The 27,716-nt window shown below is 46.6% G+C and overlaps 1 protein-coding gene across 1 annotated transcript in view; it reads left to right on the top strand.

Moving 5' to 3' along the window:
- CHN2 (chimerin 2) overlaps positions 1–27,716 on the top strand; it is a 216,492-nt gene that overhangs the window by 173,138 nt on the left and 15,638 nt on the right. The window contains exons 7-10 of the mRNA XM_068152369.1: positions 13,327–13,404; positions 20,356–20,440; positions 24,098–24,271; positions 26,795–26,872. Of these exons, the coding sequence (XP_068008470.1) occupies positions 13,327–13,404; positions 20,356–20,440; positions 24,098–24,271; positions 26,795–26,872 (415 nt within the window). The remainder of the gene's footprint in view (positions 1–13,326; positions 13,405–20,355; positions 20,441–24,097; positions 24,272–26,794; positions 26,873–27,716) is intronic.

Raw genomic sequence — 27,716 nt, 5'->3', positions numbered from 1 at the left:
GAGAGGCTGAGGGAGCTGGGGTTGCTTAGCCTGGAGAAGAGGAGACTCAGGGGAGACCTTATTGCTCTCTACAACTACCTGAAGGGAGGTTGTAGACAGGCAGAGGTTGGTCTCTTCTCCCAGGCAGCCAGTACCAGAACAAGAGGACACAGTCTCAGGCTGCACCAGGGGAGGTTTAGGCTGGATGTTAGGAAGAAGTTCTATACAGAGAGAGTGATTGCCCATTGGAATGGGCTGCCTGGGGAGGTGGTGGAGTCACCATCACTGGAGGTGTTCAGGAGGAGACTTGATGGGGTGCTTGGTGCCATGGGTTAGCTGTTTGGGTGGGTTGGATTGGTTGATGGGTTGGGCACGATGATCTTGAAGGTCTCTTCCAACCTGGTTTATTCTATGTATTCTATGTATGACATTCCTTGAAGCTGGATGAGACAGAAGCACAGATTTCACAAACAGGGAATCTGTGCACACTGTGTGCTCCCACCTCGGGGAGACAACTTGGGACATGGAGGCATTCATGGATATACAGCTTAGCTCAGATGAATGAGAAGACAGGCATGGCTGGCCTAGCACCACCACCAGTGATCCTCTCCATGCCACAGTTCTCCTTATGCACATGGGAAATATTTCCCTCATTATTTATTTCTGTTTCTGTGAGATGAGAGTAATGAATACTGCAATCCAAGTCCCCAGCCATAAAGCACAGCATTTGAATAAAACTACCATTTGGGGCTTTTCCCCTTTCTTATCCCTTTTTCCCCCCTTTTTCCCCTTTTTTCCCTTTTCCACTTTTTTCCCTTTTCCCCCCTCTTTTCCCTCTTTTTCCCCCTTTTTCCCTTTTCCCCCCTTTTCCCCCCTTTTTCCCCTTTTTTTCCTTCCCCCACCCCTTTTTTTTTTAATAAAGTGCAGTGGCTCAGGCTTCTTATAAAGTGTCCTTTCAACCTGCAAACCTGTTGTGTTCTTCTTGTCTCATTTTGATTCCTTTGTGCCCCAGATGGTGTGAAGAATTCCTTTTACCTTACACTGGCTGCTCGGTTTATGGCTTTTTGCAGGCAGCAGCCACAAGATACTGGAGTAAAAGGGGATAGAAGTGTTACTGATCATGGAAACCACATTACTGTGTTTCTAAGTCCTTGTATTTTGTAGGTTACCTGAAGCTGTCATGAGTGCTGAGGAGCAGTGTAACTCAGTCTTGCTCTTCAGTCTGAGGCTGACGATTTTCACACCATCCAGAAGCTGCTAAGAGAAGAGTCTCATTTGCTGCTTGATGCTGATATTGGCACTGTCCTCTGCAAATTGCTTATCATCCCAGTCTCCCTGTGAGCACTGAACACACAGAGCATCACACCACTGAGAAGCCACTCCTGAGCTGTTGCTGCCCAGGAGCAACTTCATCAATTGCCAGGTTTTTAGACAAGATGATCACTGCTTCATGAATCAATGGTTCACAGATTATTTCTTCTTTTTCACTTAGACAAACTTCTTCTTTAACCCACACTGAACTCCTGATTTAGTTTCTCTTTAGCTGGGGCAAAACTTAGGATGCTGCTTGGTTCTCAAGACTGCCACAGCATACTTCACATTCTGGCAGCTCTCTGGGTGTCACTTTACAGCCTCTCCAGAGATCAGCTGGCTCGGCTGAACAGTTAGTGGCTCCAAACATAAATGGGGTTGATATGTGACTCTGAGGTTTGTAGGGACCTCTTCAGAAGCCTGTTTTCCTCCTCATCTTGTCCCAGTCCCAAGAGGGGTGGGTTTTTGCTTCACTCTATGACCAGAAGCTCTAGTTGTGGCCTGTAAGATTCAGCCTAGACCACATGCTGCAAGGCTGAGTTGGTCTCACTCAGAGAGAAGTTGCAGAACTCAAAGGGAAGACCAGAAGGACTGTCTGGGTTTGGTGGGGGTTTTGTTTGTTTGTGTTTGGGGGGGAAGTTTGGGTTTTGTTGTTGTTTTGTTGTTTGCTGTGTTACATTTCACTGGGAGTTATTATCAAGCTCACTCATTTCATGTCCTGACATTAAAGAGGCTTTATGCAGTCCCACAAAACATGGCTCACCATTTAACCCTGTGACTGAGTGTGGCACCCAACCAGCTCCTTCAGTGCACAAGCAGGTGTGTTTAATGACAACACTACATGGGCAAGCTGAAAGGGCCCCAGGGGTAGGACTGGGGGTGCTGTGATGCCTTTAAGTCTGTCCTAGTGTAGAGCAGGACAGATGCTGTGTGCCCCAAAAGGAGCAAAAGAATGACACTCACACAAATGGATTGGATAGTGATGGAAAGTTTAAATGGGAAAGCAATTAATAGTCTACAAGAAATGACAAAGCATAGTGGTGAGCATATCCCAAAGCACACAGAGTTCCCTTACACCACACCCAAAAGCCCAGTGTTTCCCTTCTCCCCACCTGAGGGTGCACCCAAAACCTCCAGGGCTCTTTCTGCCCCCCACCACTGCTAGGCTGGTCTCAGGCTGGCCAGGCCTGAGCACCCCCCCCACCTCCCCATCCCTTCTTATCCTGGCATTAGGCCTAAACAGGCCAAAGAGATACTCCCCCACAGTTACCATATGGGGAAGCATCTCCCACAGGAAGAGAGAGGGAAGAAAGAGGAAGAGAATGACTCTGCAGCCAGATTTATGAAGGTGCAGGATTTATGGGTAGCAATACCCATAGGCTGGACACTGGAGGTGGAACTCTGTGGCCTCAGTTTAGGAAGCACCCAGCCTAAACTGTCCCAGAGTCCTTACCCATCCCTTCAAGGGCACTGCACCACACTCACAGCTGTCACCTTTTTCAGAGCAGGCTGTTCCTGCCTTCCTTTCTCTCTCCAGACTGAGAAGTGTTCACCTCTCCACTTCATCGTGGTGGCTCCTCAGGTGTGGCTCTAGTTGAAGCTCTGCAGTCTCCTTGCATGGCAAGGGCAGGTTCAATCAGGACAGGTTTACTCACTGGCAGGGCTGGCTTTCCCAAACAGCGTTCTCCCTTCTGAAAGCAAGAGCTTCATAGTGAGAAGGTAAAAAGTTGAACAGATCATACTCAGAGAGAGTTTCCATGGTGCTGGGCCAGTGTCCACTGAGGGTCTAGATAAAAACTCTAATGTTTAGGATACTTTTTTAATCTCTGTCTCCTGAGTTATAGCCTCATATCTTGCAGAGAGCATGAGTCATTTCCCTCTTAATTCAGAGAGGCCATTGGATGTCATATTAAGTTCATTATGTTGCTAGGCTATTTCCTCTGTGGGTGAAATGTCAAAATACTGCCTACCTATATAATCAGCCTCAGAAATCTGTACTGAGCACAGGCTGATTCCTCTACAGTTACACTTTGTGACAAAGTTCATCAAGCCAAGAAAAGGACAAGCAGCTGTGCAACACACACAGTAAACTGAGTGTTTCAGAACATAAGTCTTAGACAAGGTCTGAAGTATTGATACCTACACTGAAGAAGAGTTATTATCCTATCATTGCTTATAGAGATGGTTGAGTCTGATAAGATTAATGATTCCTTATTTAATTTATCCTAAACTTGAATAGGTAATAGAAAAATAGAAATAGACAAGAGTTCAGAGAGAGAGTAATCTTAACTAGTGTTTAATGAAGCAAGCTGTTTGTACCTGAATCACCTAATTTCCTTATCAGATCCACAGATGAGCTGCAAAGGCCCATTTTAAACTTGGTTTGTCATAGAAGAGGATGAATCACTGTTTGGAGGTGTCAGATTTTTCTCCTTTGGTTATAAAGAGGAAAGAGATTACTGTTGTAGATTAGAAACCTGACACACATCCATCCACCCATCCATCCATCCATCCATCCATCAGCCCATCTATCCATCCATCCCCCCATCCATCCATCCATCCATCCACCCACCCATCCATCCCCCATCCATTCATCCACCCATCCATCCATCCATCCATCCATCCATCCATCCATCCCCCCACACATCCATCCGTCCATCCATCCGTCCATCCCCCCATCCATCCATCCATCCATCCATCCATCCACCCATCCATCCATCCATCCCCCATCCATCCCCCATCCATCCATCCATCCCCCTATCCATCCCCCATCCCCCCATCTATCCTCCCATCCATCCCCCTATCCATCCCCCATCCATCCATCCATCCATCCATCCATCCATCCATCCCCCCACACATCCATCTGCCCATCCATCCATCCATCCATCCACCCATCCATCCTTCCCCCATCCATTCATCCATCCATCCATCCATCCATTCATCCATCCATCCATCCATCCATCCACCCATCCATCCTTCCCCCATCCATTCATCCATCCATCCATCCATCCATCCATCCATCCATCCATCCATCCCCCCATCTATCCTCCCATCCATCCACCCATCCATCCATCCACCCATCCATCCATCCCCCCATCCATCCATCCATCCCCCCATCCATTCCCCCATCCATCCCCCATCCATCTACCCCCCATCTATTCCCCACCCATCCATCCCCCATCCATCTATCCCCCCATCTATTCCCCACCCATCCATCCCCTCATCCATCCCCCCACCCATCTGTCCATCCCCCCACCCACCCACCCATCCATCCATCCATCCATCCATCCGTCCATCCATCCTATCCTTAAATGTCTGTTAAAAAGATACTCATTATTATTCACTGTCAACAAAATCAACATCAATGACAGAATCACAGAATCACTTCAGATCTCTGACAGGTAGCAGGCTAAGGACTGTCTTTGCATTTTGATCTGACTACAGGCCAGATGGTATAGATGTGATAGCAGATCTGAGTACAGGGCAGAGCTCATTCACATACCCTGCAGTCAGTCCAATGTGGTCAGATAGGGTATATGCATACAGAGAATGAGAAGCAATTTAGAATGAAGTTCAATGCAGGTTCCCTGAGAAAGCTGTAACTGCAGATGAAGTGGCTCCTGCCAGCCTCACCACGGGGGCAGCTGGCTCTCCTCTTCTTCCATGGCAGTATCAGTGGCAGAGATGTCCAGTTCTGCTCTCATCGGCCCTGCTCAGCCCTCACTGCTCTGCTCTCCCATGCCTCTGCAATTCTGGATCATGAATATTAAGCACAGAGGAGAGGCCCCTGACCTTGGCCAGGAAAATGTCATTAATAACCTTGAGAAGTATGGAGATAGATTGGGAAGGATAAAGGAGAGAGTGGGAGGAAAGGAAGTGGAGGCAATAAAGAGGCTGGACATGCTGCTACCATGATAATCTCTGCAGGGTTATTCAGGGGGAATTGCTGAATTAGTTCATCCTGTACCTAAGTTCTTCCCTTATTTCTGGACTATCTCTTCCCTGACACCAGCAAACTGTTTGGAATACAATGCATATTTACTACAATCTACCACAAATGAGAACTCCAAATGCTATTTCAAACCTATTCAATACAACAGCAGACACAAAACACACAGCTTAAGCCATTTAACGCAATACAATCGCTCGACAGCAGAAAGGGTTTTAGTCCACCCATTTGCTTTTAAACTGGAGATGGCAGTGTAATTGCACACCACTTGATGTAGCCTCCAGTTTTTGTTCCAAAATAGACAGTAGTTTATTATATTAATACTCTGTAAGAGGCTTACAGCAACTATTATTTTAATAATGCTCTTGCTAGTGCCTTCCAGAGCCCACATCATTTCGCCACTGCTTGGTTCACCACGTCGTTGGGAGACAAATAATCATGGTGTGTACAGAGAAATCTCTTTTGAGAAGGGTTTAGAAAGAGAATCTGAAGTTTAAGGGTGATTATATTTCCATCTGCTGCAGGTAAATTGTATCTTTGATCTGTAGGGGAGAGGATCCTGGCAGAAAGAAGTGCATGTAAATGACAACTGGTCACTGCGGCGCTGATAAACACTCTGTCACCTTAGCTTAGGAGAGGTGTAAAGGTTAACGTAGTATCAGTCAGGGTTGGAAGGGACCACAAGGATCATCTAGTTCCAACCCCCCTGCCATGGGCAGGGACACCCCACGCTAGATCAGGCTGCCCAGAGCCTCATCCAGCCTGGTCTTAAACACCTCCAGGGATGGCGCCCCAACCACCTCCCTGCACAACCCTTTCCAGGGCTTCACCACTCTCATGGGGAAGAACTTCCTCCTCACCTCCAGCCTGAATCTCCCCACCTCCAGCTTCATTCCATTCCCCCTAGTCCTATCACTACCTGAGCAGTCCCTCCCCAGCCTTCCTGTAGGCCCCCTTCAGATACTGGAAGGCCACAATTAGGTCCCCTGGGAGCCTTCTCTTCTCCAGACTGAACAGCCCCAACTCCTTCAGTCTGTCCTCACAGCAGAGGTGCTCCAGCCCTCTGCTCATCCTTGTGGCCCTTCTCTGGACACCTTCCAGCAGCCTCATCCGGCCTGGTCTTAAACACCTCCAGGGACGGGGCCTCGACCACAGAATCACAGAATCATAGAATTGTCAGGGTTGGGAGGGACCTCAAGGATCATCTAGTTCCAACCCCCTGCCATGGGCAGGGACACCCCACACTACAGCAGGTTGCTCACAGCCACATCCAGCCTGGCCTTAAAAACCTCTAGGGATGGAGGTTTCCATACACATGGAACCCCCCAAATTAGTTGAGTTTTCAGTTGTGGAGAAGGCAATCTCCAAATGTACAGGTTTAGTTACTTCCCCCACCACCTTTTTTCTTCTAAGAAACTGACAAAAATACTGTCTGTTTTTCACTAGCAATTTGGGAGAAAGGGGGAGCAAAGCCCAAGGCAACCTTTAAATACACATCATGATAGAAAACTGAGAGATCAGCAAGATCCTGAACTGCAGAAGTGTTAGGGAAGTTCATAGGAACATTCAGGTTGGAAAAGACCCTCAGGATCACCAAGTCCAACTGATAATCCTACTCTACAAGGTTCACCCCTAAACCATATCCCCAAGCACTAGGTCTAAACAACCCTTAAACACATCCAGGGTGGGTGACTCAACCACCTCCCTGGGCAGCACATTCTGTGAAGTCTTTTTTCCTAGCACCCAGTCTCCAAACCCCAGAGCACCTGAGCTCTGTTGGAGTCTCCTCCCACCCCAGCTGTGGCCACTTGGCCCTCCACCCACTCCCCTTTTAAATACTGCTCAGGAAAGGCAGAGGCCCCAAGCTGAGCCCATCTGGGCTGAGGGATCCTCCTCTCATCACTGGTGAGTGCCCATGGTGCACACTGGGTGTTGGTGGTGGTGACCAAAACAAGGCCGGGGGGCCTGGTGGCCCCCCGGTCAGGCAGGGCAGTGATTGATGACTACTCCAATATCATCCACAGGTGCTGGCTGGGTCTCCTTGCTCGGGCTGAGCTCCTTTGTGTGCTGTCTTGGATGGTTAAGGGTCTTGCCCCAGGCTCTGGGATGGGTGCAAAAATGGTGGTGGTGGAGCAGAAGCTGTTTAGGCAAGGGGGAGGATGGTGAGGGAGGAGCAGGAGCTGCTTGGGGTAGGTGAAGGGTAGTGGCACAAATCCAGGCTGGGTGCAAAGTGGGCTGAGAGAAGCCCTGAAATAGAATAGAATGAACCAGGTTGGAATGAGACAATAGAATAGAATAAACCAGGTTAGAAGAGACCTTCAAGATCACCATGTCCAATCTATTATTCAACCTACCCAATCAACTAACCCATGGCACCAAGCACCCTATCAAGTCTCCTCCTGAACACCTCCAATGATGGTGACTGCAGCCCATTCCAATGGGCAATCACTCTCTCTGTGTAGAATTTCCTCCAAACCTCCCCTGGTGCAGCTTGAGACTGTGTCCTCTTGTTCTGGTGCTGGTTGCCTGGGAGAGGAGACCAACCTCTGCCTGTCCACAACCTCCCTTCAGGTAATTGAGGAGGCTCAGGGGAGACCTTACCTCCCTGGACAACCCATTCCAGGGCTTCACCACTCTCATGGGGAAGAACTTCCTCCTTACATCCAGCCTGAATCTCCCCACCTCCAGCTTCATTCCATTCCCCCTAGTCCTATCACTACCATTTTAATCATGTTAACTTAAGAGCATTCACTGCAGGAGTCCTCCTAAATAAGCAGTACCTTTTGCTCTGAAGTGTGTCACATCCTGGAAAGGTAGGTGGCTTTAGTGGTGATGGGAAAAGTACTCTGGTTCTCCAGGGTAGGGATCCAGTGTAGATAATCTGTGTCATAAGTGCTTCTAGCACATTACAGAATCACAGAATGTTAGGGGCTGGAAGGGACCTCAAAAGTTCACCCAGTCCACTCCCCCTGCCAGAGCAGGATCAGCAAGACCAGGTCACGCTGGAACACATCCAGGCAGGTTATGAGTATCCCCAGAGGAGAAGAACCCACAACTGCCCTGGGCAGCCTGTTGCAGTGTTCTGTCACCCTCACAGTGAAAAACCTTTTCCTCGTGTTGCTTCCTATGCTTCAGCTTCCACCCGTTGGCCCTTGCAGAGTAACATATTTTCCACCTAAGTTTAGTGTGTTATGTATAGGTATCTCATGAAGCTGCATAGATCACAGGATGTCAGGGGTTGGAAGGGACCTCAGGAGATCATTGAGTCCCTGGAAATGAGTAAGACTGTTGGGTTGTCAGTGGGCAAGATGGCACCCTTGAGGAGTCCAGATGGGTTCAGAGGCAGCTCTCAGCAACTGCAGCTCAGCTCTGTTGAGCAGAGGAGGGTGGCAGCCAATTAATGTTAATTATTTTTGTCTGGTTTTGATTCCCTGAGAGCAATTATATTGTGTTGCCCCACTGCCTGATTCCTTTCCTAACCCCAAACTTAGTGTTGTGGAGCTTCCTGGCCCTGCTTACCTGTGCAGTCTCTTATCACCTAACTGACACCAAGAGCCTTCCTGCCAGAGGGAGGGATTCTTAGGTTTTCAAGATCAGGTTGGTGAGCACCACTTTCCAGGCATCATGCCCTACCTCATGTTTTTGTTACACTTTGTGCTTGGAGCTTGTTTCCTCCCACTCTTTCAGCATTACAGAAGCCTTTTAACGGCAGCTCCGGGTGCCATGATAATGGGAGGCACAGGCTGGTGGCATTGTGGTATGGGAAAGGCCTTTGGCTGACTACCCTTCACCATCATTTCTCATCTGTGTGATGTTTGGCTAAGAGTGCACTTAGACCACTGCATACCTTGCTCACTTCTCTGGCCTTGTCTCCTGAGCACATTGTGGGAATTGGTCCGTGGGAGAAAACCAGGAAAAAACCCAATAGCTGCAAGATTCCTGCCCCGTGTGTCATCTCCGTGACGTGCTTGCAATTGAGCAAACATAATCTGTCTGGCAGATTACTGACAGTGCTGTGCCTGCGAGGAAGCAGGCCTCTTTGACCTATGACTGTGCCTGTGTGTGGTGTGAAGTGTATTTAGTTAGAAATCAGTCATGAATTTGTCACAGTTCCTCAGCATGGAGCAATCTCCCTTTCGCTTGTGTCGGCCAAGGAGATGTGCCCGTGCCATTCCTCTGCCTGCCATAGTTGTGCCCTGTGGCAGGTAGAGCAGCAAGCCAAGGACCTGCCACTCAATACCCCCTCCCTGCCAGCCACAGGCAGTCACAGTGGTGACTCAGGGAGAGGAGCCAGTGCTCACACAGCATCTCTTCCCACCAGGCTGGAGCTGACACAGGAGCCAGGCAACCTGCAAAGTTCCTCTGCCACTTGCTTCCAGCAAGTTCTCAGCGCTGCCCACATGGCTACGACAGAAATCGTGCCACATGTGCAAAACCAAAAGCTTTTCATGCCACAGTTTGTTCTTTCCTGCCCCTGAGGCCTTTGTTAGCAAACAAGAAGGCAGTGTTGGAGGGGAGAGACAATGGTGTAGTTCAACTCCATCTGCAAAGGCGTGCTGGAAATGGCACAACAGCTGAGTCGTCCTCTTTCCCCTCCCCCCTTCAACTTTATGCTTCTGGATCAGTGACATTTATCTTGCTGGAAATGCCCAGTTTGCTACACAGTACATGTGTTCTACAGAGACTAGTAAACTAAAATCATGTGTTAGGCAGAAATGCTTTGGTCTGAAAACACAGGCAATGCATATTTGCCTTTCAGCCTTCACTAGCTGAGATGTTTGGTGACAAGCAGCAATAATATTTTTAGCTGCTGGCATTCTCCCCCTTAGCTGCAGTCTGAGTTGCTAACTTGATCAAGAGATGCTTTATAAATGAATTGATACCATGTGCAGTAAATTTTTATGTTGGGGGTGGGGGAAATGGATAAAAGATAAAGGCCAATAGGGATTTGCCAGTGGTATCAGTGCATTGGAACTGGCTGCTGCTGAGAATTTGTAACTGCTTCTGCTTGTGTTGTGTTTAGAGAGAGAAGAGGTTATGTGTGTGGTTGAGCTCATCTCAGATTCACAGCACTGTTTTAGACACCAAACCTGGTAGGGCTTTGTATGATTAAGCTTCTTAAGAGGCCGCCGTCACTGTTGGCCTTCTGTACACATCCCGTGTTTGCAAGGGATCCTGTTAAACAACTGTCTAAGCAGGGCTCCAGCAAGGCAGAAAAAGCAACCTAAGGGATAAATAACATTTTATATATGGTAAACAGTAAATACTGATCTGCCTTAGTCATGTAAACTGGCTTGACTGAGTTGTCCTCCTCCGAGTCTGTTAGTGCTTCTGTGTGAACACTCAGAGTTTCCATTAAATACAGTACTGTAGGTCTGATCCCCGGGTGACACTCTGATCTTCCAAAAAGCCAGGTTCATGAATAGCCATTTCAAGATGTATCATCATAAGCCTGTAGCTTGAGTATCAATCTGCCATGTTATGTAAAAAAACCATTGGTTATATAATGAGATTTTTATCAGTCTAGTGACATAAATGCAAATATTAGAGCATTATTAGGAAGCTGACCTCGCTCTGACTTTGAATCTGTTATGTGGAAGTCAGGGAGACAGCAGCTTATGTTTATGTGGAGTTTTGGATGCTGAAGCTTCAGAAGTGTCTTAACAACTCTGACCTAGTTTGGGTATTTTGTTCCTGTTAAATGTAAGTACATTTCAAATGGTGCTGAGGAAAGGAACTGGGGCCTGGTAAGAACTTCAAGCCATCCAAGTTTCCTTTGAGGTGGCCCACAGAGAAGCTATTGTCACTGATGGTGTCAGAGATGTCCCTAAAGTCAGTGTTTCTCATCTTGAAATTCTTTGAGAGAGAGCTAGGGAACTATAGTCTGTCTTCATCTACTGGAAAGCAGATAAAGCTCCTGAGCTGGCAGAAATCAGGGCTCACTAGTGGGAGAACATATGGAAGAGCAGCAGGGATTTTCTGCAGGCAGATCAGTGTTCATACATGCGTCACAGACAGTTGTCACCAGGTGGCCAGGTAACAGTGCTGAGCCCTAGGGAAAGGCTGGGAGGGCAGGAACTGCTTGGGGAGCCATGAGGTTGTGTGGAAATCCTTCCTACCAGGGAGGGAGGGCAGTAACTGTTTGGGGAGCCATGAGGTTGTGTGGAAATCCTTCCTACCAGGGAGCAGAAACTTTGGACTATGGGAGCACAACAAAAGAGTTACCTGGAAAAGAAAGTATCCCAGTATGCCATGCATACAAATGCAGCACTTTGAAACTGAGAAGCTGATTTTGCAGGTTGCACAACTTCTTGAAAACCATAAGTAGGGCACTATCTGAAATGGCCTGGCCTGATGTTACTGACGGCTGACCATCTGTCCCCATGGGCTTTCAAATCAGGAGAGCATTGCTTTTACTAAGATCAGACAGTCTATGGTGGAGGTTTTATTAAATAAATTAGATGAACATTCTGACTTCTCAGCCTGAGGTGAAAGCAGACTGAAAAAAAAATAGAAGGAAGATCAATTTCCCAAGTCACAAGAAGTGAATTAAATACTTGAATCTGTTTTCTGGGTAAGTCCAAGTGGGTACAGCATGTAAAAGGCTGATGCAGTCTTTAGTGTCCCTAGTTCAAAGAGGCAGTTTTCCCAGCAGTGCTGGTAACCCCCAGTTTGTTCTGCAACGGCGTCTCAAGCATTAGACACACCTTAGAGAATTAAATCTCATAGTCCCCTGCCAAGCTGGTAGCTCCTGTCCTCCTCTTGTGGGGGGAGAATGGACATGCTCACTAAGGGAGCAGGAGATAGGAGCTGGAGGGAGGGAAATCAGTGGGGAGGGAACACTAAAAGGGTTTCCAATGTCACACACATTTCATGTCCTAGGATAGGACCTGCCCCTAAAGAAGTGAATCAGGTGCCCTGGTCAGGGTCCAGATTGCTGCTGTCCTTGGGCTTTAACTAGAAATCAGTTCTTAATCCCCAAATCGATAGACACATGTAACCAGAGCAAAGGACGACTGCTCTTGCTACCTTGTAGACTTTGCATTGCAAACAGAGCTGTGTGCATGGGTTTCCAACATCCATGTGAAGCTCCCTGCTGCCTTTCCTCATGTGCTGCACAGGGCTTGCCAGCTTCCTATCTGGATCGTCCCGGCTGGGCTTCCAGCTTTCCCTGACAGTGAGCTAGTTCTGTGCTACTAAATGCACGCTGACAAAGTGCTCTGGTTAGCAGCACAGCAGCAAAGTGCTATTAGTGCTTGGAGTGCTGCTGTATTTTTTTCCCTTTGTACAGAACATGAGGGGGGAAAGGGGGGGAAAAAAAACCTGAAAAAAAACCAGAAAGAGTTTTTGCTCTGAAAGATTAATCGTTGTGGTTTTAAGGGCTTAATCTGCTGGCATGCAGACTGCTGGCTGATAAGTCTCCGAATCTGAGTGTAATTGGATGCAGCACTGGATTCAGTTGTGTGGGCTTCCCTGGGGCTTTTTGTTTGTTCTTTTTTAACACACTGCCGAGCTGAAGGGATCTGTCCCTGGAAAAGCCTTTAAGTGCGAAGCTGTAACGCTGTGTGCGTGTGTGTCTGCAGTCGGTGTTCTGGCAGCACCTGGCTGCAGACCACCACTTGGGGAGGGGTGGGGGAGAAGGTTGTTGAGTGGTATAAATTCGGGCTATTGTTTGAGGCACACATCTGCCTTAAGAAATCGCAGGGCACAGGCCGTTACTTATTCAGATGCAGAAGCTCCTTCCGTCCCACAAGACGGCCCATTCAAGTCACATGCTAGAGGTCTCAGCAGAATGGGCTGCAGCTGCTTCAAATCTGCTGTCTAACATCAGAAGCAGTTGGACAAACTGCACGGTGCTGACTCCGGTCAGGCTCCCGGGCGCCGAGGAAGACAGGGAAAAGATCTGGGACCCCAGCGCGATGTTTTCGGAGGATCTGTGGCTGGAAAATGAGAAAAACTGTGCCGTTGTTCACAAGGCGAAGCGGGGAAGGAAGCGCCAAGAGCTCCTGGCCGTGGCTCTCGGGGTGAAGGTGGGAGTCAAAGGGGCGCTTCTGTGGCAACCTCTGAAACTCTTTGCCTATTCACAGATTACCTCCTTGGTCAGAAGAGCAGCCTTAACTCAAAATGACAACCACTTCAACTATGAAAAAGCACACAATTTTAAGGTAAGCACCATTTCCTATTGTTTTCAGCTAAAAAGTTCTGGTTGGGTGCCTCACATTCTCTTGGTTGGTTGTTTTTTGCCGTGAGGGGGTTTTCATGCCCTCATCTATATTAGCTCCAAGAAAAGTGTTGAAAATAGCATTTTTCTCAATCCAAACCACAGTTTTGCTACTCACTACACTGCTTGACTGACATTTTAGCTCTTTTTTTTGCTGAGATTCAGTTTGTTGGGTTTCTATTTGTTTGTTTTGTTCAGAAACTGAGTACTTCATGTTGATTCTCTTTGTCTTAAAGTGTACCCATTTTTAAAGGAGAAAAAGGCTCCTTTTCAAAATGTATCTACTATCAGAATTCCAGTAGCATTTTACCAGCAAGCGTTTTGGACTGCTGCTGTTTCCAGGATTTGAGGAGCTTGGATGCTCCCTAACAATAAAGCAGAGCACAGCGGTGGTATTGTGTCCCAGCTTTTGTTCCACCACCATATGCTAAAGAAATGCTCTCTGAGTCCCACTGAGCTATAGGATCTGAGCTGGCACACAGGGATGTTCAGATGGGTCATTGCTTTGCTGTCTTTTACATCCCAAATCAGATTCTTCGGGGGGTTTTTAACCCAAGTGCCGTGCCTGACAGCACAGGGGAAGTGACTCAGCTTGGGAAACAGACCTTCCAGGCAGCTTGCACTAAAACGCTTTGCCAAGAGGCTAGGGCTGGTTTCAGAGTGTGCCTGCCAGCTACCCTACCTAATGCTGTCAAATTGCAGTTTGATGGTTATCAGGATAGATACAGAGAGAATAAGAGGTTGTAACAAGACAAGAAAGGAATGTGTCTTAGCTTTGAAAATTCAGTTTACTTGATGCTTCTTGAGGATGCTGATCTGGGTCACCATCAGAATAGTTCTACTCATTAGGAGAAAGAGTTTTTTGGTGTTCATCTCAGGCCTTTCAAAAAAGGAGCAGCACTGACAAAAATGATGTCCTAGTTTATCCCAAAAGCTTCACTTCTTATTTTTCTGTGTATTCTGTCATGTAAGCAATGCTCTCATCTGGAGTGCTTCTGCTGTAGCTGGCAAATCAATAATTTAATATTAGTGAAGAAAGCAAACAGCAGCATCACTCCTCTCACTCCTTCTCCTTGACCTACTCTTCACAAAAGTCAATATTGATCTCACTGATCAGCCCTAAAGGACCTAGGGGAAATACCCTCTGCTTTCTTCTTGAGCAAACCCAGTGTCATTCTTCCTAGGCTTTCACCTTTTGCTATCCTTTTAATATCAAAACTATTTTAGTTTAACTTGAAAATATTTTCTCATGCCTGAGAGTCTTTGCCACTTTGACCCACGCATTCTTTCCTCTTCAAAATTCCCCTTCTTCTAGCTTTGATTTCTAATTGGACAAGTGCCCAGTTAACTTGGTGTTTGCACAATCTAGCTGTTGTACAGCCTCTGCTCCTTTCTGTTTCACAAGAGTCACAGTCTGACTGGAAAATCACATGATTAATAAATATACATGTATTCAAAAGCTTGACAGCAGAAAGGTTACTGTTTTCTGCTTGTAAAGGCAATTAATATCTGAAGGAAGAAACCCTCTAAAAAGCAAACTGTCCAGAAAGGCCACTCAAAAGTGTTGTAATTACTTAATGAACAACCAGTATGCAAATAGAGTTGCTTTCCAAAGGAGTATATTAAAGCATGCCTAGATGAACAAAAAAAAGTGGGTAGACAGGGTATACTATTTAGACTGCAAAGAGAATTAAAGTCTAGTAAAGTAACTTTAACCTAGTCCAGTACATAATACAATTAGTAAATTATTGAAAAGACAGAGAATGGCTTTTAGGGCCAAAATGGAAATGGCTTTTGACAGCAACTCCTGCTGTGGCGATGTGGGATTTGTCTGAAGGAGAACACTGTTTTGCAGACGTTCAAAGAGTTTTCTTCCCCATTTCAAGTGAACACTGGCATATATTGTATCATTCTTCTCAGTCCATAGGCACAGAAGTTGTGTGCCAGTGTCAATCGTGATCTTGGCACGGGCAGTCCTTCCTGACCAAGGAGACACTCTTGAGCCATGAAGGATCTCACAAATGGAGAGGGAAGGGCACGTTTTTAAGGAAGTCGATGAGATTTTTGCAGATTTTACACCAAGGATCTTATCCTCTAGAAGAGAGAAGGAACAAAAGGAAGAAATAGATTCAGGGCAGAAATTGAGAGCCAGGCTGGACCTCTTTCCGTGTTTTCCAAGCTAATATAAAAGCCAGAAAGAAGCACTGGCATTTGGAGAGTGAGGGTGCTGTGTAACAGCACTCCGAGCATCTGTGCTTTCTCCTTTCAGCCTGTCTTCCAAACTTCCAGGCACTCAAGGCAAATGAACAACAAAAAAAAAGGACTTAGAATCCAAACTGATTTGTTAAGCTGGGTTCATCCTAGGCACACAATGCAGTCACATGGATCTAGCTTTGGAGCTGGCGTCTGTCTGGCGGCACAACTTTGCATAAGCCAGAGTAGACATACCATAATTCAGGAAAGAGAATAAATCTCTGGAGCCCTCTTTAGAAAAACAGAGAGGTATTTCTGTAACTATCTGGGCATCAGCCTAACTGGATTGCAAAGTTCTCTTGCACCTTGTTACAGTTAGGATCCAGCAGGCTCTTTGGGATGCGTTTTACCTGCCTACTTCAGTGGGGTCACAGCTGTGGTGAGGTCACCTTATGCCTGAGGGCACAAGGAGCTTGGGGGTGCTCCATGCAGTTTGTTCTAGGCTGGGAATTCATGAGAGGGCATCTGTGCTGTTTCAAGTGAGTGAATTCAGCTGAATAATGTGCTTTTACCACAATATTGTGCCTGTTTGCTTCGATAGCACGGGCAAATTCTGTTTGCAGGCAACCTAGTGGTGTAGAGGCAGCTGGTTACTGACAGGACCAAAGATCTGCTGGGAGAAAGGAGGCTCTGGGATAAATTTCCCCTTGTGTTAATCACTGCAAACAAACACTGCTTCTGAGAGACAAAAGGGTTGAGGGAAGCATTTTTTTATAGACATCATGAAGATTATGTATTCAAACAAAAGAGCAGAGTCAGCTTTTCTTCCCCCAAAATGGCCCAGGTTCAGCAGGAGTCCACAGGAGAGTACAAGTGTGCATGTAGTCAGGCAAAAGACTGAAAAATCTCTTGTTTTCGTTGGATGCAAATAGAAAAGTCTTCAGACCAGTCAGATAAACAACAAAACCCTCTGGGAAACAGCACCATATAATGCAAATCAAAACCATACACTTCAACTCAAGGCAGCTTTTAGTTTGCTTCTGCAATATTGCTGAAGGGATTCTTTTGTTTTGCCACTGTATTGGCACTCCTTATCTTTGGTCTTAGTTTTCTCTGTGAGCACAGCTTGGACAACGGACTAAAACTGTGTGAGATCACACCCCCAGGGAGAATTCTACCATTTGGGAGCAAGGGCACCAACCAGAGGGATGGATGGTAAGGCTGAGAGCACAGGAGGGTGATCAGAAGAAACGCTCAGTCTCTGGTACAGGATGAGATTGTCCAGCACAGAAGAAAGGATGGATGTAAGAAACAACTTTTCATTGCAACAGCTGCAAAGGAAACAGAGTGAAGAAGTTAGGAGTTAAGACACTGTGGAAAGCAGATGAAACACAGAACACAAAAAATATGGTGTTTAGTCTCAAACATCCTGATTTTGCCTTATATGAAGAAATCTTTCCCTGTAAACTCTTCTTAAAAGCTGGAATACTGTGTTGACTGCAGCTTAAGCAGCCCAAATCTGTTCTGTCTGTACACAGTAGGGACCTGTAAAAAATAGATCTTGATGATGTTTCCAAAATTGTAAGCCTAGGCCATTTGTAATGGTGTGCTTACAAAGGATAGAGGGAGACCCAAAAGCTCATCTCAAAAACCTAAGACCCACTGTTACCTCTCTCTGTTTAAAACAGTTGGGGCCAATCTTGCCGGCAAAATTCCTCTTAGCTGCTCAGAAGTTTGCAGGCTTCAGGCTACATTCAGGTGTTGTGTTCATAAGGACAGACTTCCTTTGTTATTTCGTTAGCATTAATGGCAAGTAGGAAGAGAGTTAGTTCCAGACTTCATCTTAAGAGACTTGCCCCACCTTCATCTAAAAACTTTTGGAGACTTGATGGGGTGCTTGGTGCCATGGGTTAGTTGTTTAGGTGGGTTGGATTGGTTGATGGGTTGGATGTGATGATCTTGAAGGTCTCTTCCAACCTGGTCTGGTCTATTCTGTCTCCCTTTTTTTCAGTTAGAGATAGCAAGTATTTCCTTGTTTCAACTTGACCACAAACTGCCACAACTTACTTTTCTCAGGGCATTTCAACTGGAAACTTGCCATTTGAGCTGAATGGAAAACTGAAGTGAATGGATAAAAAGAGCTAAACCTTTGAGGGCCACTAAACTGAAGGGAACAAGGGAAGGGTGCACAGTCAGCACTTCTCAGATGGAGCCCTTGGTCAGCCTGGATGACTCTTTGCCATCAATGACAGGAGAGATCAAGGAACAGTCAGCTACTATTTTCTAAGCACAGCACGATAAGCTGAAATAAGCTTTACATAAAGTGAGCAAGCAGGCCCCAAATAGCCTAGAAACTGTGATGGGCTTCAAACACAAAATGGTGTGTTTTAAAAGAAATCCTGAGTGAGCTTTCACAGCCACTTCTCCAAGGTTAGCTTCTGTAAACTGCAGCAAAGCAGGAGTCAGAGTTCGCTATCTTCCTGCAGCAGATGATTTCACCCACAATTAAATGCAGGTGCAGACCAACTAATTATGTGCTTATCATGTCTAAAAATGGTAAAGATGCAGGCATAATTATTTGCGTCCCTGGCTCTTAATCCACTGAAGGTCACACAGAACATATGCCTGAAACTCAAGTCATCAGGTGATGCTAGATATTGCCGTTTCCACCCCCCCTACTGAAAGCCAAGTGTGACATTTATGCTAGAAACCCTGCAAAACTTTATCAGATGAGAAACAAGCATGCATCTGTACCATCTTTCTAGCTGTCTCAGACTGTATTGCAAAGTCTTGTTTCCCAAAGACATATCTTTTTTTTCTGAGAGGAAGGAGTTGGGGCTGTTCAGGCTGGAGAAGAGAAGGCTCCGAGGTGACCTCATTGTGGCCTTCCAGTATCTGAAGGGGCCTACAGGAAGGCTGGGGAGGGACTGCTCAGGATCTCAGGTAGTGATAGGACTAGGGGGAATGGAATGAAGCTGGAGGTGGGGAGGTTCAGGCTGGATGTGAGGAGGAGGCTCTTCCCCATGAGAGTGGTGAAGCCCTGGAATGGGTTGTCCAGGGAGGTGGTTGACATGGTGTCCATGGAGGTGTTTAAGCCCAGGCTGGATGAGGCTCTGGCCAGGCTGATCTAGTGTGGGGTGTCCCTGCCCATGGCAGGGGGGTTGGAACTAGATGATCCTTGTGGTCCCTTCCAACCCTGACTGATACTATGATACTGCTATGAAAAACAGTATTTCAAACCACCAAATATGGTCAGTCAGATATTCCAGCTTTGACCTTTTACCATCAAAAGGGAGGTAGTTACTATTGCTTTAAGCTTATTGGTGCAGTTATTGACTGGGGGTAATTGGTCAAGAGTCATTTGTAGTCAGGCTCAAATTTTTAGCACTAAATGAGAAAGTCTATATTAAAATCACAACAATTCATTTTCCTGGAGAATGGCTTCAAGAGTAGAGGCTTGCTTAGGTGTGGTTCTACAGACAATGCTTGGCTTAAAACTTCGCCAGGTGTGTTTGAAAATGGCAATAGCTGGTTTTTACTTTATGAAAAGCAAAGAGCAGCTTTCCCTGTCCCTGGGGGTAGAAGTGGCCTTTGAGCCATTCACCCAAGGGGCATAGAGAGAAGGAAATGGAACCATTAGTAGTTGGAGAGTGCATGATTTAGGTTTTCTTAACCACAATTAAGTCTCTGGCCAGAACTAGCTCATACCATTTCCCTTCACACAGGCACAGACCTCACTATTTACTTTTCTGTTCAATGAAAATGAAATGCTTACCTTACCAAAACATATAGCTTAAATAAGTAAAGGCTTCTGCCATAGCCTATGGACAAGGAGGGGAGGAAGAAGTGGTTTGTAAAACCCTGGCTAGGGGGCTGTGGGCTCTGCCAGCACACAGATCTCTTTTTTCATTCCTCCTTATTTAGTGCTTTGTGGGCTGTAGCAAAATGAAGCTTGGTCTACTGCAAAAGAGCCTAGTGACGTCTTTCCCCTCTGTGAGTTCAGTTTACTTACTGGAGTGGAGAAGGGTCTCACTTGCTTCTTTCACTAATGGATTCAGTGGGCAAAATGCAGTCATTACCCTAGCACTGACTGGAGCGGCCTGCACAAACCACTCATCCCTGATGATTTGATTTACAGCAGTCCCCAACAGTTTTGTTCAGTGGTGTCACACAGAAATGCACAATGTAACACCGGAGATGTAGTGCCTTCAAACCCGAGTGGTGCTCATAGAACATGGGTCTTGCACAAGATCTGGGGTCACACATGCTCATGGGGAGCCAAAATGTGATGCATTTGAAGGGACTTCCTGTCACTGCATTTGCCCTGCTTCCATGTGATCTGGTGAAGAGCGTTTGAATCTCAGAAGTATTCTGATTTTGCTTGACCTAGTCAAATAAAAAAGCACTGACTCCAGTTCCATGGATTATTGGTTTTACTTTTTTTGACTAGTGAACCCGGTTTCTTCCACTCTAGCTAAAATGCCAGCTAGCAAAAATTACTTCTTCTGAAAGGTAAACTTCAAGGTAAAGAACATTTCTGTCCCTATGGTTTTATTTTGGCTAGACTTTGGAAACATGTGGGTACTGTGTGCAAGACTCTTCCTGAGTCTTCTGTGGTTCATCCATTTCAGTTCCATCTGTCAGACCATCTGCCTCCCAGTGACCCCATTTCTTTCTTTCCCCCCCCCCATTTGTATTACAGGTTCATACATTTCGAGGTCCACACTGGTGTGAATACTGCGCCAACTTCATGTGGGGTCTCATCGCTCAGGGAGTGAGGTGTTCAGGTAGCCCTTTGACCTTTTCTCTCCTTCTCTTGAAATGCTCTGACCTCTCTCTCACTTCTAGGGATTACTTTACAAAATTCTTGCCTTGTTCTGTAATGGGTGGGTTCTGCCTTACTTCTCCCTGCCCTGACCTGCAGACATTCCTCATCTCAGACTGGCACCAAACACATCCCCCTCTGATGCCTGCCTTTCATGGGGATAGAGGAGGTGGTTGTTACCTACAGCTTAGACTGCACATGATCTCTGGGGGTTCCTTCCAACCTCTAATGTACTGTGACACTGTGGTACTGTGATGATCATCGAGTCCAATCCCACTGCCAAAGCAGGATCACTTAGGGTAGTCTGCACAGGAATGCATCCAGGTGAGTTTTGAATGTCTCCAGAAAAGAAGACTCCACAACCTCTCTGGGCAGCCTATTGTGGTACTCTGTCACCCTCACTGTAAAGAAGCTTCTCCTCATGTCAAAGTGGAATTGTTAGGGTTGGAAGGGACCTCAAGGATCATCCAGTTCCAACCTCCCTGCCATGGGCAGGGACACCTCACACTACATCAGGTTGCTCAGAGCCACATCCAGCCTGGCCTTAAAAACCTCCAGGGATGAGGCTTCCACCACCTCCCTGGGCAACCTGTTCCAGTGTCTCACCACCCTCATGGTGAGGAATTTCTTCCTAACATCCAATCTCAATCTACCCACTGCCAGTTTTGCTCCATTCCCCCAGTCCTATCACTATGAAAATCCCTTTCATAAATGCACAATTTTAGTGTAAGTGCAGTTTCAGCTACTGCTGCAGCTTGTCTGCCTGTAGACCAATAACAGAAGCACAGAGAATGTAAGAAGGACATTAAAAACCCCCAGGAAAATGAACAGTAATTTGCTTTTCAAGCTATTTGATCTTAAACACAAGTGTGCAAAACCTGACCTCACTAATGCATAGTGCTGCATTTGCTCACATGCATAAAATATTAAACTTATTAAAAGGCTTATTTATTCAGTATGAAACATAATCTTCTCCCTCATTAAATTACCAGCGTTTCACTCTAGACAGATGCAGTGGGGATGGAGCTTCACATGCACAGAGAACAGCACTGAAAACAATACAGGGAGGATCCTGACTGCAGCTGCTCCCATTTGTTTTTGCAGCACAGTAATGTATTATACAGTAATAACTGTGTGGAGAAATACACAACACCCCCAACCCCACTATATGTGTAGGTGTGTTTGTATTGATTATATGATTTTGCTTGATTAATAGTATCATAGTATCAGTCAGGGTTGGAAGGGACCACATGGATCATCTAGTTCCAACACCCCTGCCATGGGCAAGGACACCCCACACTAGATCAGCCTGGCCACAGCCTCATCCAGCCTGGTCTTAAACACCTCCAGGGATGGGGCCTCAACCACTTCCCTGGACAACCCATTCTAGGGCTTCACCACTCTCATGGGGAAGATAACATTTTATAGAGAGTGATACTGAAAATATGCTCCCAGTGTGGGGGGGTTGAAATGACCTCCCAACTAATCTGAGAGAATTACCCCCTCAAAATAAAACTGCCAGAGCAGCTCAGTTGGAAGCAAATGAAGTTGTGTTTACAAGCAAAAATTACAAGCTAGAGATGTGAAATGCAATGAATATGTACAGAGTAGACAATATTTACATGGATTTACAATTATAAACACAAGAACCCCCCTGGACATAGCTTCCCGTTCTCCACCCCCCTGTACAAGGGAAAAGAGAAAGAGAAAAGCAAAGAGTAGCTTGGTAGTACTTAGCCACAAGAAGAATGCAGCTAAGGTCAGCAACAGCCAAGCAAAAGCTCCCAGCTGGTGTCTGCTAGAGCAAAGAGATGAGAAAGAGTTAGTTTATACAGCTAACTTTATGTTAGTTTTCAGCCCAAGGGGATTGTTTTTCTCTTGCAGCCAACGGTAATTTGTTTACATTCTACCACTTTCACTCAAGATGTGTGGAAAATTTCCTAGGCATCAGCCTCAAACTGCCACACTCAGCTAGCAAACCAAGATTTAAAAGGCACTAAGTAACTTGGTAGTGATGCTCTCAGCCATGTTATCTCCAAGGGTGCCATCCGTGATGGGTGTTGCTGGGAAGGCATTAAAACAGGAATCAGAGTGATGTGAGATGATGTAAATCATGAGGGTGGGGTTTGCTCTACTGAGGCTGAATGTTTGGCTCTGTTAGAAAACTTCAATTTGGGGGAAATCAAGCAGTGTTGTTTAAGTTAATAGAAACCCCCTTGTGCAGGCGAGTAGCAGGATTTGACTGTGAAGTAAGCTACCAGGAACCATTGGTAAAATTAATCACTTTTTTATGTCATGCCTTTCACAGCATTTTATATGCCCAAACTGACCTACAGACTAAACAAAGAGCATACTTTAGTCACCAGTGATGAGACAGGGACAGGGAGGCTGCTGGTGTGGCAGAGCAAGCCAGAATGCAACACTGCAGGAATGTGGAAGGGGAAGAGACATGCTAGCTCAAACTCCTGGCCAAGTTTGAGTGATCAGCTGAATCTTAGGTCCTTCATCCATGAGCTCAGCCAGCAGAAGACAGACATTACTGTGAGTCTGTGATTACTGTGTTAAATTCCTAAGAGGCTGAACTGAAATACCCAGAAGCTGAGTCCCACACATTCAAATGCAACACAGAGCTGTGTGTCTGGCGGTGAGCTCACCTGGCCCGCAACACTGGCCACCTCCGGATCGCGGGGGTGTGAGGACCCTGCAGAGCTTTCATAGCTTTGTAACAGTTCTGCTGGAGTTCCCTTGGCTCACTGCAAACTTTTTTACAGATTTCTCTATTCATCCTTCTCATCTACATCCTTGCTGACTGATGAGGAAGTTACACCCCTTGCTTGATGTGGCCCAAGAAAACCCATTGTTAGAAAATACCTGTTGGCATTAAGTACTCCAGGTTAGGGGTTGCCCTGCTGGAAGGCAGCTCCATGGAGAAAGTCCTTGGAGTCCTAGTGGACAGCAAGTTCTCCATGGGACAGCAATGTGAGCAATGTGCCCTTGTGGCCAAGAAGGCAAATGGCATCCTGGAGTGCATCAAGAACAGTGTGTCCAGCAGGTCTAGGGAGGTTCTTCTCCCCCTCTACTCTGCCCTGGTGGGACCACACCTTAAATACTGTGTCCAGTTTTGGGCTCCCCAGTTCAAGAGAGACAGAGAGCTGCTGGAGAGAATCCAATGGAGAGCCACGAGGATGATTAGGGGACTTGAGCCCTGGGGCTGTTTAGTCTGGAGAAGACTGAGAGGGGATCTGATCAATGTCTATCAATATCTGAGGGGTGGGTGTCAAATGGAGGGGGCCAAGCTATTTTTGGAGGTGCACAGTGATAAGCCAAAGAACAACAGGTACAAGCTTGAACATAGAAGATTTCACCTCAACATGAGGAGAAACTTCTTTACAGTGAGGATGACAGAGCCCTGGAGCAGGCTGCCCGGGGTGGGTTGTGAAGTCTCCTTCTCTGGACACATTCAAAACCCACCTGGCTGCATTCCTGTGCAGGCTACCCTGGGTGATCCTGCTTGGGCAGTGGGGTTGGACTCAATGGATCTCTGGGGGCTCCTTCCAACCTCTAATGCACTGTGACACTGTGGTACTGTGATGCTTACCCTGGCTAACTTTGTTCACAGACTGCGGGTTGAACGTCCATAAGCAGTGCTCCAAATACGTGCCCAACGACTGCCAGCCAGACCTGAAGAGGATAAAGCGAGTCTACTGCTGTGACCTCACCACCCTGGTGAAAGCCCACAACACCCAGAGGCCGATGGTGGTGGATTCCTGCATTCGAGAGATCGAAGCAAGAGGTTTGTGCGCTTAGCAAGGCGGCAGGCCCAGCAGAAATGAAGATGACATGAATAACGTGCTAAGATAGGACAGGGGAGCGTGCTCATGCACCTGGAAGACAGGAGGAGAGAAGGGCTTTGTTAGTGTAGGTGATACATTGCTTTGCATCAGCTAGTCAAATTAAATCATGGCATTTCATAATGCAATTTCCTGTAATGCTTCCTGAAAGCATGTCAGAACCTGCATTACATGACACTTCTGACCGGGGTGAACTTGAAGTTCATGTTTGTGTCTCTCTCATTATTTGCTTTTTATGTGCAAAGGGACACTTTCAGTTGCAGAGCAATCAGCTCAAATTAATAACCTTTCTGGATGTTTTGGGCAAAAGACTGAAGTACCTCAGAGAAGTGAGGTCACAGGCTGTGGTGTTTTGTGGTAGGTCACTAACTACACAAGCATTCATGCAAGCTTCAGCCTGAAGAAGAGGAGGCTCCAGGGAGACCTAATAGCAGCCTTCTAGTACCTGAAGGATAGAGAGAGACTGTTTACAAAGGCCTGCAGCGACAGGACAAGGGGCAATGGCTTCAAACTAGAGAAGAGCAGATTTAGATTGGATGTTAGGAATAAGTTCTTTCCTATGAGGGTGGTGGAATACTGGAACGGGTTGTCCAGGAAGGTGATTGAGGTCCCTTCCCTGGAGATATTCAAGTTGAGGCTGGACGAGACCCTGGGCAGCCTGATCTAGTTGGGGATGTCCCTGCTGAGTGTGGGGAGGTTGGACTGGATGACCTTTGGTGGTGCTTTCCAGTCGGGACCATTCAATGATTCTATGATTCTGTGATTCTATGCTGGTCAGCTACTGATTGATGAGTACCACGGCTCAGGCAGAGTGTCACAGCCAGATCTCCAGCTTGTGACAATTTTTGGTAGCCAAGCACATGCCAGGTGGAAGAAATACAGTCTCCTCTCCAAAACAGCAAAGTAACCATCACATCAGAACAATGGGACACAGTCTCAAGCTGTGCCAGGGGAGGTTTAGACTCGAGGTGAGGAGGAAGTTCTTCACCGAGCGAGTCATTCGTCATTGGGATGTGCTGCCCAGGGAGGTGGTGGAGTCACCATCCCTGGAGGTGTTCAAGAGGGGATTGGACGTGGCACTTGGTGCCTTGGTCTAGGCATGAGATCTGTGGTGACAGGTTGGACTCAATGATCCTTCAAGTCTCTTCCAACCTTGGTGATTCTGTGATACTGTGATCATTTTTGCATTAGACAGTCAATGTATGTGTCACACCACCCCAAAAAGCCAAATTTCCCTGTGAGTCATAGCTTCAACACAGGGATCTCATACTGTTGAATTCATGGCATCCCAGTAATCTGCATGGCAACACACTGATTATAGCTAGAGGGATTTCAAAGACACGTAGCATCTCCTGAAATGAAGCAAAGGTTTACCAGTAAATCCCCCACACTGCTCTGTAAAGCTCTACCAGGATTATATCATCATTTCAGGGACAGATAGAATGGTTTGGACTGAGACAGAAGAGCTTTATGCTGATGATACAGCAGGAAGATACATTGCAGCTGAGATCCAATTTCTTACTTGTACATTTATTGATTAAGATAAAATCTGCTGCCCGCTCCATTTTTTCAACATCTTTATCTTTGTTTCCTTAGCTGTCACACAACTATTTAAGATACTGAGTTCATTCTTGAGAAAACAAAGTGCATTGGATCTTGCAAGGAGGTTAGACTGTGCATAGTCACAATAAGCATTTAATACTGTGTGTGGCTAGCTCTGCCTGCTGGGGCTGCCCTACGTTTCACGCTGGTGGGGAGAGTTGTGCAAGAGAGGTCTCTCGTGGCCAAAGAACTGTGGAAGGGATGTATTGACAGGGAGCAGAACAGCATCCATCACATCTGTCAGCTGTGTATAAGTAAAAGCTGGCAGCAAAACTAGGAACAAATGTGCTCATAGGGAAAGGCCATCTCTTGCTTGCATTGCTATTTACCATTAGGCAACTGGTAAAAGGAGAGGAGACCTCTAAAGCTTTATTAATTACAGCCAAATCCAGGGAAATCTCCCCCATAAAATGAGAAAATCGTTATAAAATCATGTGCCTCACCATGAGCAAATTGCAATGGTTTCATAGTATCAGTCAGGGTTGGAAGGGACCACAAGGATCCAACCCCCCTGCCATGGGCAGGGACACCCCACACTAGATCAGCCTGGCCAGAGCCTCGTCCAGCCTGGGCTTAAACACCTCCAGGGACGGCACCCCAACCACCTCCCTGGACAGCCCAGTTTTCCCCTAACATGATCAACCATGTACCTAACAAAAATCAGGAAGTATAAATTCCAGAACTGTTTAATCCTTTAAAAAGCAATTTCAAATTATCTTGAGCCTTCCTTAAACACTGCAGAATTTCACATTGCAGTATTTTGCTACACTTCCCAGATCTGTCGCTCTTGCTCTGGGGATTTTAAGCCTAAATGTTTGTTGGTTACCGAAGCAAAGTTAAGCAAGGATTTCTTTTTCTTTCAGGTTTGAAGTCTGAGGGGCTCTATCGAGTGTCAGGCTTCACTGAGCACATTGAAGATGTGAAAATGGCCTTTGATCGAGGTACACAATTATTGTTTTCCAAGTCTTAATCACTTTTTATCTGAGCTTTCAGGTGCAGGAGCTGTCACTTCTTTCTGAGTTTGTATTGCTACAGGCTGGGGTCGGAGTGGCTGGAGAGCAGCCCAACAGAAAGGGACCTGGGGGTGCTGACTGACAGCCAGCTGAACATGAGCCAGCAGTGTGCCCAAGTGGCATCCTGGCATGCATCAGGAATAGTGTGGCCAACAGGAGCAGGGAGGTCATTGTGCCCCTGTACTCCATATTGGTTAGGCTGCACTTTGAGTCCTGTGTCCAGTTCTGGGCCCCTCAGTTTAGGAAGGACATCAAAACACTTGAATGTGTCCAGAGAAGGGCAACAAGGCAGGGGAGAGGCCTTGAGCACAGCCCTGTGAGGAGAGGCTGAAGGAGCTGGGGTTGTTTAGCCTGGAGAAGAGGAGGCTCAGGGGAGACCTCATTGCCCTCTACAACTACCTGAAAGGTGGTTGTAGCCAGGAGGGGGTTGGTCCCAGGCAACCAGCACCAGAACAAGGGGACACAGTCTCAAGCTGCACCAGGGGAAGTTTAGGCTGAAGGTGAGGAGAAAGTTCTTCACCAAGAGAGTTGTTAGCCATTGGAATGGGCTGCCCAGGAAGGTGGTGGAGTCACCATCCCTGGAGGTGTTCAAGAGGAGATTGGATGTGGCACTGTGTGCCATGGTTTAGTCATGAGGTCTGTGGTGACAGGCTGGGCTTGATGATCTTTGAGGTCTCTTCCAACCTTGGTGATTCTGTGATTCTGTGTGATTATATTTGTATTACTGTGGTAATGAAGCTGGCATAGAAGCAGAAGTGCAGAAAGCAGGCAG

This window comes from Melanerpes formicivorus, unplaced genomic scaffold, assembly GCF_026170545.1.
Source record: "Melanerpes formicivorus ecotype bairdi unplaced genomic scaffold, bMelFor1.0.p_v2 SCAF_23, whole genome shotgun sequence".
Classification (NCBI taxonomy): Eukaryota; Metazoa; Chordata; class Aves; order Piciformes; family Picidae; genus Melanerpes; species Melanerpes formicivorus.
The sequence above is the reverse complement of the archived record's forward strand: the minus strand, read 5'-3'. Positions and strand labels throughout refer to the sequence as shown.